Below are 14,495 nucleotides of genomic sequence, written 5' to 3' on the forward strand. Positions count from 1 at the left end.
CGCTTCCCACCTCCTGTGTGGGGATGGGAACGGGATGGGAGCATCCGAGCGGGAAGGGCTGCCCCACGGGGCGGTTTCGGCTGCAGGGGCCGGCGCCGCGGGAGCCGCTGCGGTGGCGGCCGGGGCAGCCCCGGATTGCCTGCGCTCCTCTGCCTCGCGAGGCCGAAGGAACCAGGTGCCGGCAATGTCCTCCCATGGCTTTGGCTGCCCCCTGCTATGGGGGTAACCAGCACCAGCTGCGTCTCCAAGCCAGGACGGGCTCTTCCCTCCACTGCTTCTGGTGCAGTTTCTGAGCGCACAATCAGAAGCCACATCCCTCTTGGCTTGAGCTTTTGTCCCTACTGCCCCAACAGCTCTGATTCCTACAAGGAAATTACATTCCCAGGCGTTCACACTCCTTGTTCCTCATGTGCCAAAGCCACGGATGGACACGGAGCGGGGACACCCCAGCTGCGAGGACGCAGGTCGCTGGCAAAGGAGTGACGGGGCTGCCGTGTGGTGGGAGCGAGCAGCTCCCATGGGAAGCCCTCAGCACGGCCCTCACTCCGCAGAGCCTCGCGGCTCCATCCCGGCGCAACCCCCCATCCGCCAGGTCTGCGGGATGCGGAGCCGGCATCCTGGGCACCGGGATCCCGCCGGGCTCCGGCGGAGACGCCGGCACTCACACGATGCCGTTGCGCGTGGGGTGAGTCCGTACGCGGTAGATGATGACCGCTGTGGCCGGGCAGAGCACCAGGGCGGTCATGACGAGGATGGTGGCCAGGATGATGAGGACGATGACCCAGATGTCCAGGATGTGCTTGGGGAGGGCGGCGGTGGGGTCTGTGTGGCCCGAGAGGTCCATCCTGCGGGGGAGATGCGGAGTGGGTGACGCGGGGACCCCCCTCGCTCCCTGCAGAGCCGCAGCCTCCCGCACAGCCCCTGTCACGAGCAATGCCAGGTCTCGGATGGAGGGGGCCCGATGGCAGATTCAGGGAGCCTCCTCCCGCCCCGCGGCCCTCGCTGAGTCACGGCCTTCCCGGTGACACTCGGGGACGACGCTCCGGGGAGGGGAGGGGAGCCGCTCTGGCCCTGCTCTGCTCCGAGTCCCCACCATGTCCTCCCTTGTGGGAGCCACGGGGGCTCGGAGCGAGGTGTGTCACCATGGGGAGACCTTTGCAAAGGGGACACCCATTCCCAAGAGCCGGGGCTGCCGGCAGCTCCAGGCCCGTGGGAAGCGGCTTGCGGGACCCATGGGAATAGCAGCTGACAACCCCGGGTGGCAGATGTGTCTGGAGGGGCCGGGGGACCCGGGCGAGGGCCCGAGGCTGTCACGGGAGCCCTGGGTCCCTCGCGCTCCGCAGAGAGCACCGCAGGGACCCCCAGCCCCGGGGAAGGGGCTTAGTGCCTTAGGCAGCACACACGGTGCCAAACCTCTCGAAGCCTGGCTGGGACCCTGGGAACAGCAGGAGGCGGGAGCAGCTCCCGTGATCCCGGGGGTGCCGGCAGCGCCCTGCCGGGTGACGCTGTGTGGGGCTGAGCCCCAAAACGCCCCCCGCAGCCACCACCGGCGCTGGGGCTGCTGCCGGCAGGGCCCAGGGCAGCTCCCTGGCCTTAGCGCCCGGTTATCCGGGTTATCCAGGTCTGTGCCCTCACTCCGTCCCGAAACACCCCGCTCTGTCCCCCCCACCCCCTGCCCACCCAACATCTTCAGCCCCGGGCGGCCCCACGGGCACCCAGGGCTCTTCCTCCTCATCTTCCCCCATTCCACCCTCTTCCAGGGGCATGAGCATCGCGGGCTGAGCAGCAGGTGGGAATGCGGGGCAGGAGAAGGGGCTCGGCGCCTGGCCAGGGCATGCGGGAGCTGGGAGCAGCATGGCAAGGAGGCAGGAGCAGCGGGAAAAGCGGGAAGAAACCTGATCCTGGGGGCGCCTCTGGTCCTGCGGGGCGGCGGAGCTCGGCGGGAGCGGCGAGCGGGCACCGGACCGGACGGGATGGGAGCCCCGAGCCGCGGGTTCGGCCGGAGCAGCGCGAGGAGGAGGAGGAGGAGGAAGGCGGGAGGCTGGAGGCTGCCCCGGCGCCCGCTCCGCCCCGGCGCCCGCCGCCCCGCCTCGGCCCCGGGAGCCAAAGCGAGGGAAAGGGGAAGGAAAGCGGGGAAGAAGGGAGGGGAGGGAGAGGGAGAAGAGAGAAGGTGAAAGGAGAAAGGAAGGGAGGAAGGGAGGAAGGGAGGAAGGAAGTGGAGGAGGACAGGGCGAGGGGAGGGGAAGGCAGGACGAGGCCAGGGCAGCGCTGCGGACAGGCCGGGCCGCACGCTGGGAGCTGCAGGAGGCTCCGGCCGGCACCGGCACCGGCCATGGGGCAGGGCCGCCCGCACCGCTCTGCGCCTGGCAGCTTCAGCAGGGGCTCGGGGGCTCCTGCCTGGATCTGCCTCCAGGCCCCTCTCCGCCGCCACGGTCCCTCCTTCCCAACCAAGACGGGGCTCCCTGTGCCCCTTGTGTCCGAGGCCCTGGGCAGGAGGGGCCGGCAGGAACACCGGGATCCTCTGCGGGATCCCAGCCTTGGTGGCAGGGGGGAGCACCCTCGCATGTGGGAAGCGGCACCTCCGGTGGCCTCGCGCCGGGAAGGCCGTTTCCCTTCCCAGTGGAATATTCCAGCCCAGCGGGCTATGTGAAGGGCCAGGAAAGGGGCATCTATCAACGGCTGTCCGGCTGCAGCCCCAGTGCGCGGCAGCGGGGCGCTGGGGTCAGGATTGGGATCGGGATTAGGATTAGGGCTGGGGTCGGGATTAAGATTAGGGCTGGGATCGGGATTAGGGCTGGCATGGGCGGCGGCGCCTCACGGGTTAACGCCCCGCGCCGGTCACGTGCCCGCGCGCACCACGTGACTCAGGGGGCGGTGCCCAGTGACGTAGGGGGCGCGGCCCGCCGCCCGCCGCCAAGATGGCGTCGCTGCTGCAGTCGGAGCGCGTGCTGTACCTGGTGCGCGGCGAGAAGGAGCTGCGCGCGCCGCTGCCGCAGCTCTACTTCTGCCGCTACTGCAGCGAGCTCCGCTCCCTGGAGTGCGTCTCGCACGAGGTAACGGCAACGGGAACGGCCGCGACGGGCCCCGCTCCCGGGGGCGGCACGGGCTGCCGCGCCCCCTCCCACTCCGCGCGCGCGGATTGGGCGCTTCACCTGCCGCTTAACGCCTCCGCGCCTCGCCGTTGGTCGGCGCTCCGCAAGAGGCGGGCTTGCGGCACCTGCAGGGCGCGTCCTGAGTGGCCGTGGCTAGGGGAGGGGGCGGTGCCTCGCGCGGCATTGGCTCTTTGCGTCGGGCAGGGTGCGGAGCTCGCTCTGTGATTGGCTGAGCCTCTCGGCGGGGGGGGTGTAGGGAGGTGCCCCCGCAACCCGGCGCTGAGGGGAGAGCGGGGGGATCTTCCCCCAGCGCCCCCAAATCCTTGCGCGTTTCCGCGGTTAGTAGTAATAATGATAATAATGATGGGAATCACTTCCTTTTCTCATCCTCTTTTCAAGGAGGGGGTAGATGTTGCTTGAATGGACAAAACCCATTTGTCATATCAGACACAAACGTATTTTTTATTTTTTTCTTCAAACGTTTCTGACCAGCGTTCTCGTAGGACAGAATAAAGTTACTCATGAAATGATCAAATGGGAAGTGACGTGTTTAAAATCTGCTGCCCCATCTTAAAAAAAGGGGGGAAAAATAGTGTGTGGGGGGAAGCTTTGGTAACCGTGGAAGGTCCGTCCCCACTTATCTCTTTCGTATTTAGTGGACAGAGCAAGTTAATCTTTTCTACTTAAACAAAACTAATAATTTAAGATATTAGACCCCTTTATTTCTTTGTTTGATGACCCTGGCCAACGCTTCAAATTATCAAGAAATCTCTCAGAACTTCAGGGACTTCTCATTGCTGTTACCAGACACAACCCCCCTAAAATTGCTCGTGAGAGTTTGAGGCTGTGGCCGACGTGCTTTGTAGAGGAGGTTGTGCCAGGGAGTCTGATGTGCCTGTGGCTCCTCAGGTGGACTCGCACTACTGCCCGAGCTGTCTGGAGAACATGCCGTCAGCTGAGGCCAAGCTGAAGAAGAACAGGTGAGTGTGTGCAGGTGAACAGGTGAGTGTGAGCTTGTTTAAAAATCAAACCAGCCATTTGCAGTAGCTCTCTCCCTACTTTATCAACACTCTCTGCATATTCCCCAGGATTTGACTTCTTGAAATTCCTCAAAAATCTTGTCGCTCTCCTTACTGCTTTTTATTTTAGGGGAGCGAGTGCCTTTCTGTGATGCCTTGTGCGCTCTTGACATTGCTGGTGTTTTTGGTGACGTGCTTTCACGAGACAAACAATAACCTTTGGGATCACCCAGCTTTTTCTTACTATTAGCGTCCTCCCATTGACTGAGCTCCCCTTGTCCCCTTGATGTTGCCCTTCTTCCCTAGCATTACTAACGCATAGGGTTAGTCTTATTTGGGGTGTTAAGTGTTTTCCTAGGCCTATGGGCTCCCTCAAGCCTGGGGTCCTGGGCAGAGCTCTGTCTCAGGCCTTTCTCTTTGCAGATGTGCCAACTGCTTTGACTGCCCGTGCTGCATGCACACGCTCTCCACCCGCACCACCAGCATTCCCGCTCCGCTCCCGGACGACCCTGCCAAAACCACTATGAAGAAGGCGTATTACTTGGCCTGTGGGTTTTGCCGCTGGACTTCCCGAGACGTGGGCATGGCAGACAAGTCTGTCGGTAAGTGACAGTCAGAGCCAGAGCACTGAGTAATGGCAGGAGTTGAATATATGTTTTAGAGATAACAGATAAGCAAACTGGGATCCGTATATGTGATGTCTGTGGTTATCTCTGAGTTAGAGATGGAAATTCACAACACATTGAATTTTCCCTGAGGTTTTTGCTGAGGAGAGAGGGTGAGTTAGTGGAACGTCTGACCCAGTTCCACGCTCACATTAGCTCCCTAGTGAGAAAACTGTCAAGCAATCTGCTTTTCTAGCTGGTGTGCTGTGTTTGCAGTGAGGAAGAGCATGTTTATGTGCTTTCAGAGTCTTTGAAGCTGCTGAGTCTGATAGCATAAAAAATATAGTCTGTTTTCTGTCACCTTTGTTTATCTGTAGCGGGGGAGAAAGGCTTATTATGAAAGTTGGTGGGGGTTTTTTTTGTACTTTGTTTCGCTGTTCATGATAGAACTGGAACAATGTTTTCAGTATGTAAGACATGCAGAAAATATCTGTTGGACCCCAGTAATGGGAGCTGAGTTAAAACAAGCAGGTGCCTTTTTGACTTTCGGTGTTCACCAAATGGTGATGAAGATACAGGGATGTGGACATCTAGTAATAGGAAAGTATTTCTATAAGCTTGTGTATGGTGCTGAAGTCACTCCTAGAAGCTATTGTGACCGTTTCAAAAAGAAGTTCCTTTAAAAAAAAAATAATTTAAAAAAATGGGGGGGAGGGGCTGATGAATTTACTTCTGCCAAGCTTGCTTGTGAAAAGCTTCAAAGATGCATGTTTGTGTAGATGTGAACTTCAAGTATTGTGGTAAGTTTAGCAAAAATAGGAAGTGCTGTACTTAACTCTTAAGATCAAGAGAGCTGTGCATCAGATGCAGTTTCTGTGTGTAATCCGGAAATTGTCTCTTGAAGGTTCTGTTCTTTCTTTCTCATACAGCTAGTGGTGGCTGGCAGGAGCCGGAGAATCCTCACACTCAGAGGGTAAGTGGTGAGGACGGCGTCTCAGTCACCAATTGCAGATGGAGAATTCGACACGGTGATAGGCCTCGTTCCCAGAGAGCAGGGAATTGTTGTCCACATGGCGGTAAAATGTTAAATAGGCTTCTTTGATGTGTAGTTCTTCAAAATACAGCTAGTGATGGATTCAAGCAAGTAGCAGGAACATGAGCTTGTAAAGAAACGAATATCACTAGCCGGCTGGCGTTTGTTCCTTTTTTTCACTGTGTGTCTGTTCGTGTTCTCCCTGCCAGATCAACAAACTGGTTGAGTACTACCAGCAGTTGGCTCAGAAGGAGAAGATAGAGCGGGATCGCAAGAAGCTGGTGCGCCGCCGGAACTACATGCCCCTGGCCTTCTCGGTGAGCTGGGGCCACAGTGCTGTCCCAGACGAGGGAGTGTGGAGCACGGCAGCCTCAGCTGGAAAGATGATATTGATTGTAGTGCATTAGGCTGCACAGCTGTTTTTGAGGAAAAAATGAAGAAATAAGCTAGGGCCTTCGGGACAAGCAATTTTACGCCCATGATGGTGTGTTATGTTGCCTCTCTCTCTAGTAGTCCCCTCTGTAAAAGCCAGAGGAGTTTACACTTGCTGTACTGACACACATACTGAGTGTGCTGTCAACAGTGAAATGCTCTGCAACTCTGTCATTCTGGTGATCTTAGATTTCCTTTCCGTGCCCCAGCTGTACGAGGGAGGTGAGGTAGCTCCTACCTGCACCAGGAAGGCCTTCAGGACCCTGGTGCTAGAGCTTTCTCAGCACAGTTGCACACTGCTCTTCGGGAACACTTAGACCAGGATCATCCTGCACTTGCTTGCTGCAAAACGTTAACCAAAATTAACCTTTAGAATTACTGTGGCTTGAGCAACACATTTATTATAACTGTCACTTAAATGCTTACTTCATTTAGCCAGGTCACTCTGCGAATGCTTGCTGTCTCTCAATTAACTGTGCCTGCTCTGTGCCCTTGCTCTTGTCTTATGGCTGCATTTTTTTTGTCTCTGTTGCTACCTGCTGCTATTTTGGGGGCTGTCCACAGCAACACACTATACACGTAGTGGTAAGTCTTTTCACGGTTTCTGCTGGTGTTAAAGCTCTCATACTACCAATTGAAGGGCAGTGTCCTATTCTCAACCTTATCTCTGGGACTTTGGCTTAGGACAAATGCATCTGAAGTCTTAGCTAGTCAGAGGATACTGTTTGTAACAAAAAATGTATCTTATTACCTTATAAACAGTGCATTGTTCTTGGCATATACACTTGAAAAATAGTCCTTCACAGAGCTTGGCCAGGTTGTAGCCGTCTGTCTAGCTGAGGTAAATGTTACTGATATTAGTCTTCTGATCCCTGGAGAACTGCCAGGGTAGATGGATTCTTAGATTTCTTGCTTGGTGAAAGTTCAGGTTTTTCAGAAGAAAGATTCCTGCCACAAAACACCCTGCATTCAGTTCAGCTGTAGAAGAGCAGCTCAGCTGCTCTTGACAACTGGTAGTGCTTGAAGAAAGAGTTGGACTTCTAGGTAACAAGACTGAAGGAAGCTGGCCCTGCAGCTGCACCCAACCCTCTGCAGCTGCTGCTGGTGGTGCTGCAGAGCAATTCAGGTGGTATCACCCACTGCAACCTAGCTCCTTAGTCAGTTTAACTCCACTTCTGTGCTACTTGACATGCAATTGCTGGAAGAGAAGCAGCGGAGGATGTGCTAGTTGTGGTGGTTAAAGGAAACAACAAAAGCTCTGAGCAGTAGCCACATACATCTGTCCCTCCCAGTCTGCAGTGTGGTGGTGACTGTTTTCTCCTTACTAACAGTTGAAGAAAAAAAATTGAGTACCTATCCCTTTTTGCTTTCCTTTGCTTGTCTCCCTATGCTTGTTGTGCAGTCCAGAGGGTGAGTTTGCAGTTTCCTTAGCCTGGCAGAAGGCAGATCTGATGCTGACAGTGCCTTTCTTTACCCGTAGGACAAATATGGCCTGGGAACGCGGCTGCAGCGGCAGAGATCTGGAGCTCCTCTCAGCGCCCTCGCCGGCCTCTCGTGAGTTTCAGCTGGCATCAGCTTTGTGGGAGGGCTGGGAGGTACTGGCAAGAGGACAGTAAAACAACTCCAGAGTAGGGATGAACTATATCCAGGTATACTAAAAGACACTTTTGTTTTTGGAGAGGTGATGTCAAGTACATGTGCAGCTCCAGGTATGCAGCCTCCTCATAGAAACAAGTCACTGCTCATCTCTCTGTGTCCTTACTGCTGTCTTGCTGCCTTCTGTGGTATAAAGCAGCTGCTGATGCTGTTCTGTGCTTTAGTGAGTGATTAATGTGACCCTCCTTTTGCTTCAGTCTGAAGGAAGGAGAGGACCAAAAAGAGATCAAGATTGAGCCAGCTGACGCAGTAGAAGAAGTGGAGCCCCTTCCTGAGGATTACTACACAAGACCAATCAATCTGACAGAAGGTAATACCTTAATATTCTGTCCCTTCTTGTGCTTGCATTCTGTAACATGGGCAGTGTTTGGAAACTTGCTCTTGGGGTTCAGTTAAACAGGAAACTGAGCTGCAGTTGGAGTTAATGTTACACAGGGAAAGCCCAGAGCCAGAGAAGTCGCATCTATTTACTCTTGTTTTGTTTTATTGCTGACCTTAATTTCTCTGCATGTGAAGTGCCAAAGATCTAACATCCTTTTTCATATAATAGTAGGAAACAAGGGACTTGCTGTGCTACTGGGGAAGTGGCACATTAACTGAGCTCCTAGGAAACAATAGGGCATTGTTTGAACTTCAGTTTGAAGCATGGGAGTTATTTAGCTAGCTGGTGATCTAATCAAATACTGTAGATTGACCAAGGAAAGTAGGGAATGGTATAAAACCATCAGTACAACGTGGACTTTGTGTTGAGGTGGTTCCAAGTAAGGACAGTTGTTCTCTGCAGGCCTGCAGAGCCAGGCTGTGTTCAAGGGTTTGGGGAAGGGGGATCTTAGTTACCTTTCATCATGAGATGCTCTCGGTTTGGAAATAGGAGGCTGGTAAAGATGACAACCTTAATGGTCCTCAGCTATAGGGAAAGGCTGTCAAGTGACTTGCTGCCTGCTGGGCAGTAGGGATTCCATGGGGAGCCTGTTTTAGGAGAGAAAGCCTTGGCATATTTGGCTTCTGGAGTTTCCTGCCTTGAGTACTGTGTTGTTACTAACTATGCACCAGTCTGAGCTATACTTGCTTGCACACAAGTGATGTATTGTACTTGTGCAGTACCCAGCTGTGAGGGAAACCAAGTTACAAAACCTGCTTTGAATTTTACCCCGAGATCAGGGGGTTTGGTTTCCTCGGCGCTGGCACTCATGCTGCATTACCCTCATCATGCCTGCTCACGCAGCAATTTGTAGCACCCTACCCTTGCATTCACACGGTCCTAGAAACACTCATTAAATTAATTTGCAGCCAGTAATGCAGTAATCACTGGGTTTCTTAGACTGCAGCATGCCTGCACTTCAGTGCACTGCACACTGGTTTGTAGTGCAGTGCACGTGTATAATGCAGCTCGAGTTTTGCTGGGCAGTAAAATGTGAATCTGGTTTTGTTTTGTGTGCACCAAGTGACGACTCTGCGGCAGCGCCTGCTGCAGCCCGACTTCCAGCCAATCTGTGCTTCCCAGCTCTACCCACGCCACAAACACCTCCTGATCAAACGTTCCCTGCGCTGCCGGGTAGGTAATTAAATACAAAAATAGCAGCTCTTTCCCGGCTCTCATATCCTGGACTGTAGGAGACGGGCTGTGTATCTTCCTTTTTTAAAAAGGAACTGCTCAAATGCTGTTGGAAGTTCTCAACCGCAGTACTAGCAACAGCAGCAGGAGAGTAGCAGCAGCTTTGACTTGTGATGGAGAATGTTAAATGGCCACACTGTTAAAGATACAAAGGTGGATTTGCAGAATAGTATAATCTGCTTAAGTGAGGAATGATACTGCAAAAATCACTATGATATTGCCAGTACAGTTGCCGTTACTGTTCTTGCTTTCAGTAACAGCAGAAATTTTATGTCAGCAAACACACCAAAAAATAGACAATACAACATACAGACAGTGCCCTCGGAATGGGGACAGAGAATGCTTCAGAGAAGAGCAGAGAGCTAAAGAATGATGACAGGCAAATAACACATCCAAGTTCTCCTGTTAGGCTTAGTGGATTGTCATCCACAAGCTGCTTTCTCTGTGAAATGGGGCTATTGTTCATGTCTTTCCCAGAGCAAAAGAGTAATATTCTGAAGTATTTTAGATAGAGAATGCTTTGTAAGCACAGAGAAATAATCACAGGCTGAGCCTGTGAACCTGTGTTTCTCCTTGCCCCCTCCTCTTGTTCTAGAGTGTAGGTCACAGAGCTGCCAGGTATTGCTTGCCTTCCTGCTGCAGTCAGTGAATGTCGGAGTATTTTTAAGCCTGGTCCCAAATCCTGCGTTTCTGTGATTGCACCAATAGTGCTGGATATGAAATTTTCAAACTATCAATATTTGACACAGCCACCTCTAAGGTGCTTTTAGGTGCTGTTCTCAAAGTTGGTAAATACTGTGGCTCTGGGTGTGCTTGCAGCTGTGACTCTGCAGTGTGTGGCTGCGCCTGGTCTTTCAGTGCTCATTGAAATATCTTTGCCTCTAGAAATGTGAACATAATCTGAGCAAACCAGAATTCAATCCAACATCTATCAAATTCAAGATCCAGCTGGTTGCTGTGTAAGTAAGATATAGGGATGGGGAAAATGGTTGCCTGATAATGCTTATTTGAAACATTATTTTCATTCCTCTGTTCTTGATTTGATCTCTTGGGCACAATTTATATATCTACTTTAAAAGAAGTAATTTACAAATGCAGTGCAGTTCATCTTGGTCATTTTGCTCTGTCCTTCCTGCAGGAACTATATTCCTGAAGTGAGAATCATGTCTATTCCCAACCTGCGCTACATGAAGGTCAGTACTGCTTTTTCTGGAAATATCTTAGGGTGTGACATAGCTGAGATGTGTGGATTTGGGAAATTAACAAACAAACAAAACCAAATTGTCATGCCTATTTCTTCAAGTATTTTCTCAGTTTGTTTGCCATTGGATGTAAGGGGGCAAGGGGTGATGAGAATAACAGTATACTTGTTGCTCTGCATGAGTAGACTACACTGTGACACAGATGCATGCTAGTGGGTCAGTTGAAGGTCTGGACTAGAGTCCTAAGGTATGTCTTTCTAATATTAAAGAGTATTGCATGGCTTTATGGGTTGGGGTGTTCATCAATCCCTTGCCTGCGTGTAGTGCAAGTTCTGAAGGTGTGGACTGGTGACTTATGGAAGGCAGAAATAGAGTAAGGCAGATTTTTAGAATAATTGCTACTTGAACTGTTCTCTCAATCTCAGGAGAGCCAAGTTCTTCTAACTCTGACCAATCCAGTGGAGAACATCACACATGTCACGCTGCTGGAGTGCGAGGAGGGAGACCCAGATGATATCAACAGCACTGCCAAGGTATTGGAGCCTCCTGAGTTACAATCCCAGGTCTTTTTCAAGGTTCCCCCTTTCCATTTATCACCCCTTGGTCACCCTTTGGCATGTTGACGTGACACCTCAGTCCTTGTTGACTGCATTACATTTTCCTCCTTGGAGGCTTAAATGACTGTCACCAACATAAACATCATTGTCAGACAATAAAATATTTTGAGTATGTGTCTGATCATTGAGATCCATTACCCAAGGGAGAAATATAGAAGCCACTTTGCTCGTGGTGTGGGAGCCTGAATTAACCAGAGTAGAGGGAAAACACAGAATGATTCAGTCTTCTGTTGAGCTTTAGTTAAGCAGCCCCTGGAAGGGAAGGGTGCGCTGCTGCTTTGCAGTGTGTGATAGATCACTCCTCTCTGTGCTGTCCTTCAGGTAGCGGTTCCTCCCAAGGAGCTTATTCTGGCTGGCAAAGATGCTGCAGCAGAATATGATGAGCTGGCAGAGCCTCAAGACTTCCAGGATGACCCTGAGTGAGTGTTGTATTTTCTCTGTTCCCGAAAACAACTGTTGCTTTAGCAGGATAGCTTACCCCTTTTTTGCCTGCTAAAGCCTGATAGGGTGTGGGTGTGTGTGAATTTTATTTTCCTTAGGGATTAGAAATGCAAGTCTATCTTGACAGCTTCTGATTTGGACTATTCAAGAAATGTTTCCTTTGAGGCAGGGTGTGCTGTTGTAGCAGCTGGGTTATAGGTAGTAATACTGATTCTTGCCAGGAATACTCCGTGACATGTTTCTTTTCAAGCAGAAGGTTCACAGTAATGGAATGAGCAACACAGTAGTACTGTGTGCACAGAGATCCCTTCAGTCTTCAAAATGGAAAATGTTCTGCAGCCTCCTGCTGGGCTCTATCAGTTGTACATCATGGCCCTTCTCTGTTGCACAAGTGGGTCTGTTAACTCCTATTGTTCCAGCTGGGCAGATTCAGCCTGCAGACTACAAACTAAGTGTCTTTTATGGGATCAGAACAAATCTTTGCAAAACAATTGTTTGAGAACTTGGCTGACGCTCTGTGCTCTTTGTTTTCTGCCCTGCAGCATTATTGCCTTCAGGAAAGCCAATAAGGTTGGAGTTTTCATCAAGGTCACTCCACAGAAAGAGGACGGTGAAGTGACCGTGAGCTTTAAGATGAAGCATGAGTTTAAAAACCTTGCTGCTCCAATCCGGCCCACTGAGGAGAGCGATCAGAGCTCTGAGGTCATCTGGCTCACCCACCACGTGGAGCTCAGCCTTGGGCCAGTGCTCCCATAAACACTCCCAACACCTGCATCCCAATGGCTGGCCGCAGGATGGACTGTCACAGTAGAAGAAGGCGCCTGGTGAGAAGTTCTGTGAGAGGCTCTGGTGTGTGGATGTGTGCCAGGGCCTCCAGCCAAGCCACGAGGAGGAAGCTGCATGGGTGTGGGTGAGGGTACCCTGCTCTTGGATGACTTGTTCTTCTCCCTACTCTTATCTTAGTGTCCCCTAACTACTACTCTGTTTCCCCACACCACTACCTGCTAGTTTAACTTGATAGCACATGTTTCAGCACAGAGAAAGTTCTAGCTTTCTCCAGACCTGCACTACACCGAGCTGATTTTTTTCTTTATCAACAGAAGAGAATCTTTATTAGTCTCCTCCATCAACCCACGGAGCTAATGCTATGTGCTCAATTATGGAAGTCTTCTTTTTTTCAGCACAGACCTATGCCCCTTTCTGAGAAAACATGTTCAGGAGGTGGCCGTGTCTGCTGCATTATAGTCAAGTCTCTCTTTTTTCCTGCTTCCTAATAGCATCCCTCAAATAAGTGTGAGGGACTCGAAGATACAACTACTTCTCTGTTATGGAAAAAACAAAACCCACTTTGGCATGTGTAGCTTGCTTTGGCCAAGGTGATAAATCTGTGTTCACAAAGAAAATGATCACTTTGCCTTTAAACTGAAAATATACTGTACTGTGTTCATGGATTTGACTGACAGTCCTGTTTAAGCCTGTAGTGGTGCAAGATGGATTTGACAGCCTGGTGCTTTGCGAGGTGGGAAGCTGCTTGTGATAGAGCCCCTCACTGAGGTAAGGGTGTTCCTGCAGAGCTGCCTGCCACTCTTGGTATCAGTAACGTTGTGCCCAGGCAGCTGCAACAAGAGAGCTGGAGGCTCTCTAAACTCTGAACTTGGAGAGTTTAGCCTAGGTCCAGGATGCATAAAACTTAAAGGGGTGTTCTTGTTACTACTCAGTTTATTTCTGTTCTAGTGAGCTGGGGAAAAATGTCAAGGAGGAAAGACTGTTACACACTAACGATGCCATTGTAAAAAGATAACTTGTCCATGGTGTATCCAGGTGCAATTGAGCTCTAGTCCAAACTAAAATTTAATTACGAGCTGTGTACCAGGTAGCTGCAGTAGTATAATGCAGGCAGGTGAGACTCTGCTCTCTGTGGGGACTTTTGCAGTCACAGTTCAGACATTAACCTTTATTAAACATTTCTCATAGTCTTGAATAGGCTGGTGCTATAAGGGGCTGTTTTCCAGCCTTTCCCCGTGGTTTTAGTACTTGAAAGTGATGACTCCCTTCTGCCAGGTCGGTGAGGAAGGGCTCCTGCTGCCTCCTCTCCTGCCCCAGGAACGGTGCAGCCAAGGGCTCCGTGTGCCCAAACCCCCCTGGCCTAAAGCACGGGAAAAGGGGGTGGCTGAGGTGTGCCTCCGCGGGCCCGCGAGCGGCCGTGCCCGCAGCTCTGTGCAAGGCTCTGCCCCCTCTCCAGCATGAGTGTGTTTGTGTTTGTTCCTCCTGTCCCGTGTCCGTGTCCGCTGCTGTTGTACCTGGCGGGAGCAGGAACCCGGAGCTTTGGCCCCGCTTCTGCCCCACAGCTGGGGAGCCCCGGAGGAGGTGAGGGGGCCCCGGCAGTGCTGGGGGCCCTCGGTCCCAGGAACGCGTTCGGAAGCGGGATTTTGCTGTATGTGGTGGGTTCTGTGGCTGTTATTTAGGTGATAGGAAAATACACTGTATTTGTGGGCTCTCGGTCGCTACTTTGGGAGCTGGAGGGTGCACTGCCTCCCCTGCCCTCCTACTGCTAAACCTAGCACTAAACTAGCACTAAAACTGGTGGTTTAGCGAGTGTGGCCCTTTCCCTTGTAGACGCTTAGAGGAGCTAGGCCCGGGTCTGCTCGTGCCGCGCGTGTGCCCGCGTTGCCCGTCGCGTAATGTCGTGTAGTGAAACCTCCAATAAAGCAACGTTGCCTCCCTGCTGCCTGCGCCCCCTGCTCCGCGCTTGGGAGGCGGCTCCGGAGCCGCCCGCTCCCGCC

The 14,495-nt window shown here is 52.1% G+C and overlaps 3 protein-coding genes across 4 annotated transcripts in view; 2 read left to right on the forward strand and 1 right to left on the reverse strand.

The window, feature by feature from the left end:
- Window positions 1-171: 171 nt before the first annotated feature.
- SMIM3 (small integral membrane protein 3) lies at window positions 172-1,918 on the reverse strand. The gene is made up of 2 exons (XM_026047650.1): window positions 1,896-1,918; window positions 172-845 (listed from the first exon to the last, which is right to left on the reverse strand). The coding sequence occupies exon 2, from the start codon at window positions 842-844 to the stop codon at window positions 662-664; it is 183 nt and encodes a 60-aa protein (XP_025903435.1). The 5' UTR covers window position 845; window positions 1,896-1,918; the 3' UTR covers window positions 172-661.
- A 989-nt stretch (window positions 1,919-2,907) lies between these two features.
- On the forward strand, window positions 2,908-13,711 carry DCTN4 (dynactin subunit 4). Of its 2 annotated transcripts, XM_026047478.1 has the most exons (14): window positions 2,908-3,053; window positions 4,002-4,072; window positions 4,535-4,713; window positions 5,646-5,689; window positions 5,959-6,066; window positions 6,746-6,766; window positions 7,662-7,735; window positions 8,035-8,147; window positions 9,283-9,392; window positions 10,338-10,411; window positions 10,591-10,645; window positions 11,080-11,187; window positions 11,593-11,690; window positions 12,255-13,711. In XM_026047478.1, exons 1-14 carry the CDS (start codon window positions 2,919-2,921, stop codon window positions 12,466-12,468), a joined length of 1,404 nt encoding a protein of 467 aa, XP_025903263.1. In that variant the 5' UTR covers window positions 2,908-2,918; the 3' UTR covers window positions 12,469-13,711. The 2 variants fall into 2 exon arrangements, with proteins under 2 accessions (XP_025903263.1, XP_025903264.1); XM_026047479.1 differs by lacking the exon at window positions 6,746-6,766.
- A 682-nt stretch (window positions 13,712-14,393) lies between these two features.
- RBM22 (RNA binding motif protein 22) overlaps window positions 14,394-14,495 on the forward strand; it is an 8,401-nt gene continuing 8,299 nt past the window's right edge. Inside the window, exon 1 of the mRNA XM_026047537.1 lies at window positions 14,394-14,400. Coding sequence (XP_025903322.1) covers window positions 14,394-14,400 — 7 coding nt within the window. The remainder of the gene's footprint in view (window positions 14,401-14,495) is intronic.

Source organism: Nothoprocta perdicaria, unplaced genomic scaffold, assembly GCF_003342845.1.
Source record: "Nothoprocta perdicaria isolate Ctin4 unplaced genomic scaffold, notPer1 scaffold_5, whole genome shotgun sequence".
In the NCBI taxonomy this organism is placed as follows: domain Eukaryota; kingdom Metazoa; phylum Chordata; class Aves; order Tinamiformes; family Tinamidae; genus Nothoprocta; species Nothoprocta perdicaria.

Coding starts and splice junctions, on each gene's coding strand:
- SMIM3 (XM_026047650.1), bottom strand. CDS start 844: ATGGACCTCTCGGGCCACACAGACCCCACCGCCGCCCTCCCCAAGCAC.
- DCTN4 (XM_026047478.1), top strand. CDS start 2,919: ATGGCGTCGCTGCTGCAGTCGGAGCGCGTGCTGTACCTGGTGCGCGGC. Junction 6,767..7,661: donor AACACACTATACACGTAGTG/GTAAGTCTTTTC, acceptor CTTTACCCGTAG/GACAAATATGGCCTGGGAAC. Junction 11,188..11,592: donor ATATCAACAGCACTGCCAAG/GTATTGGAGCCT, acceptor GCTGTCCTTCAG/GTAGCGGTTCCTCCCAAGGA.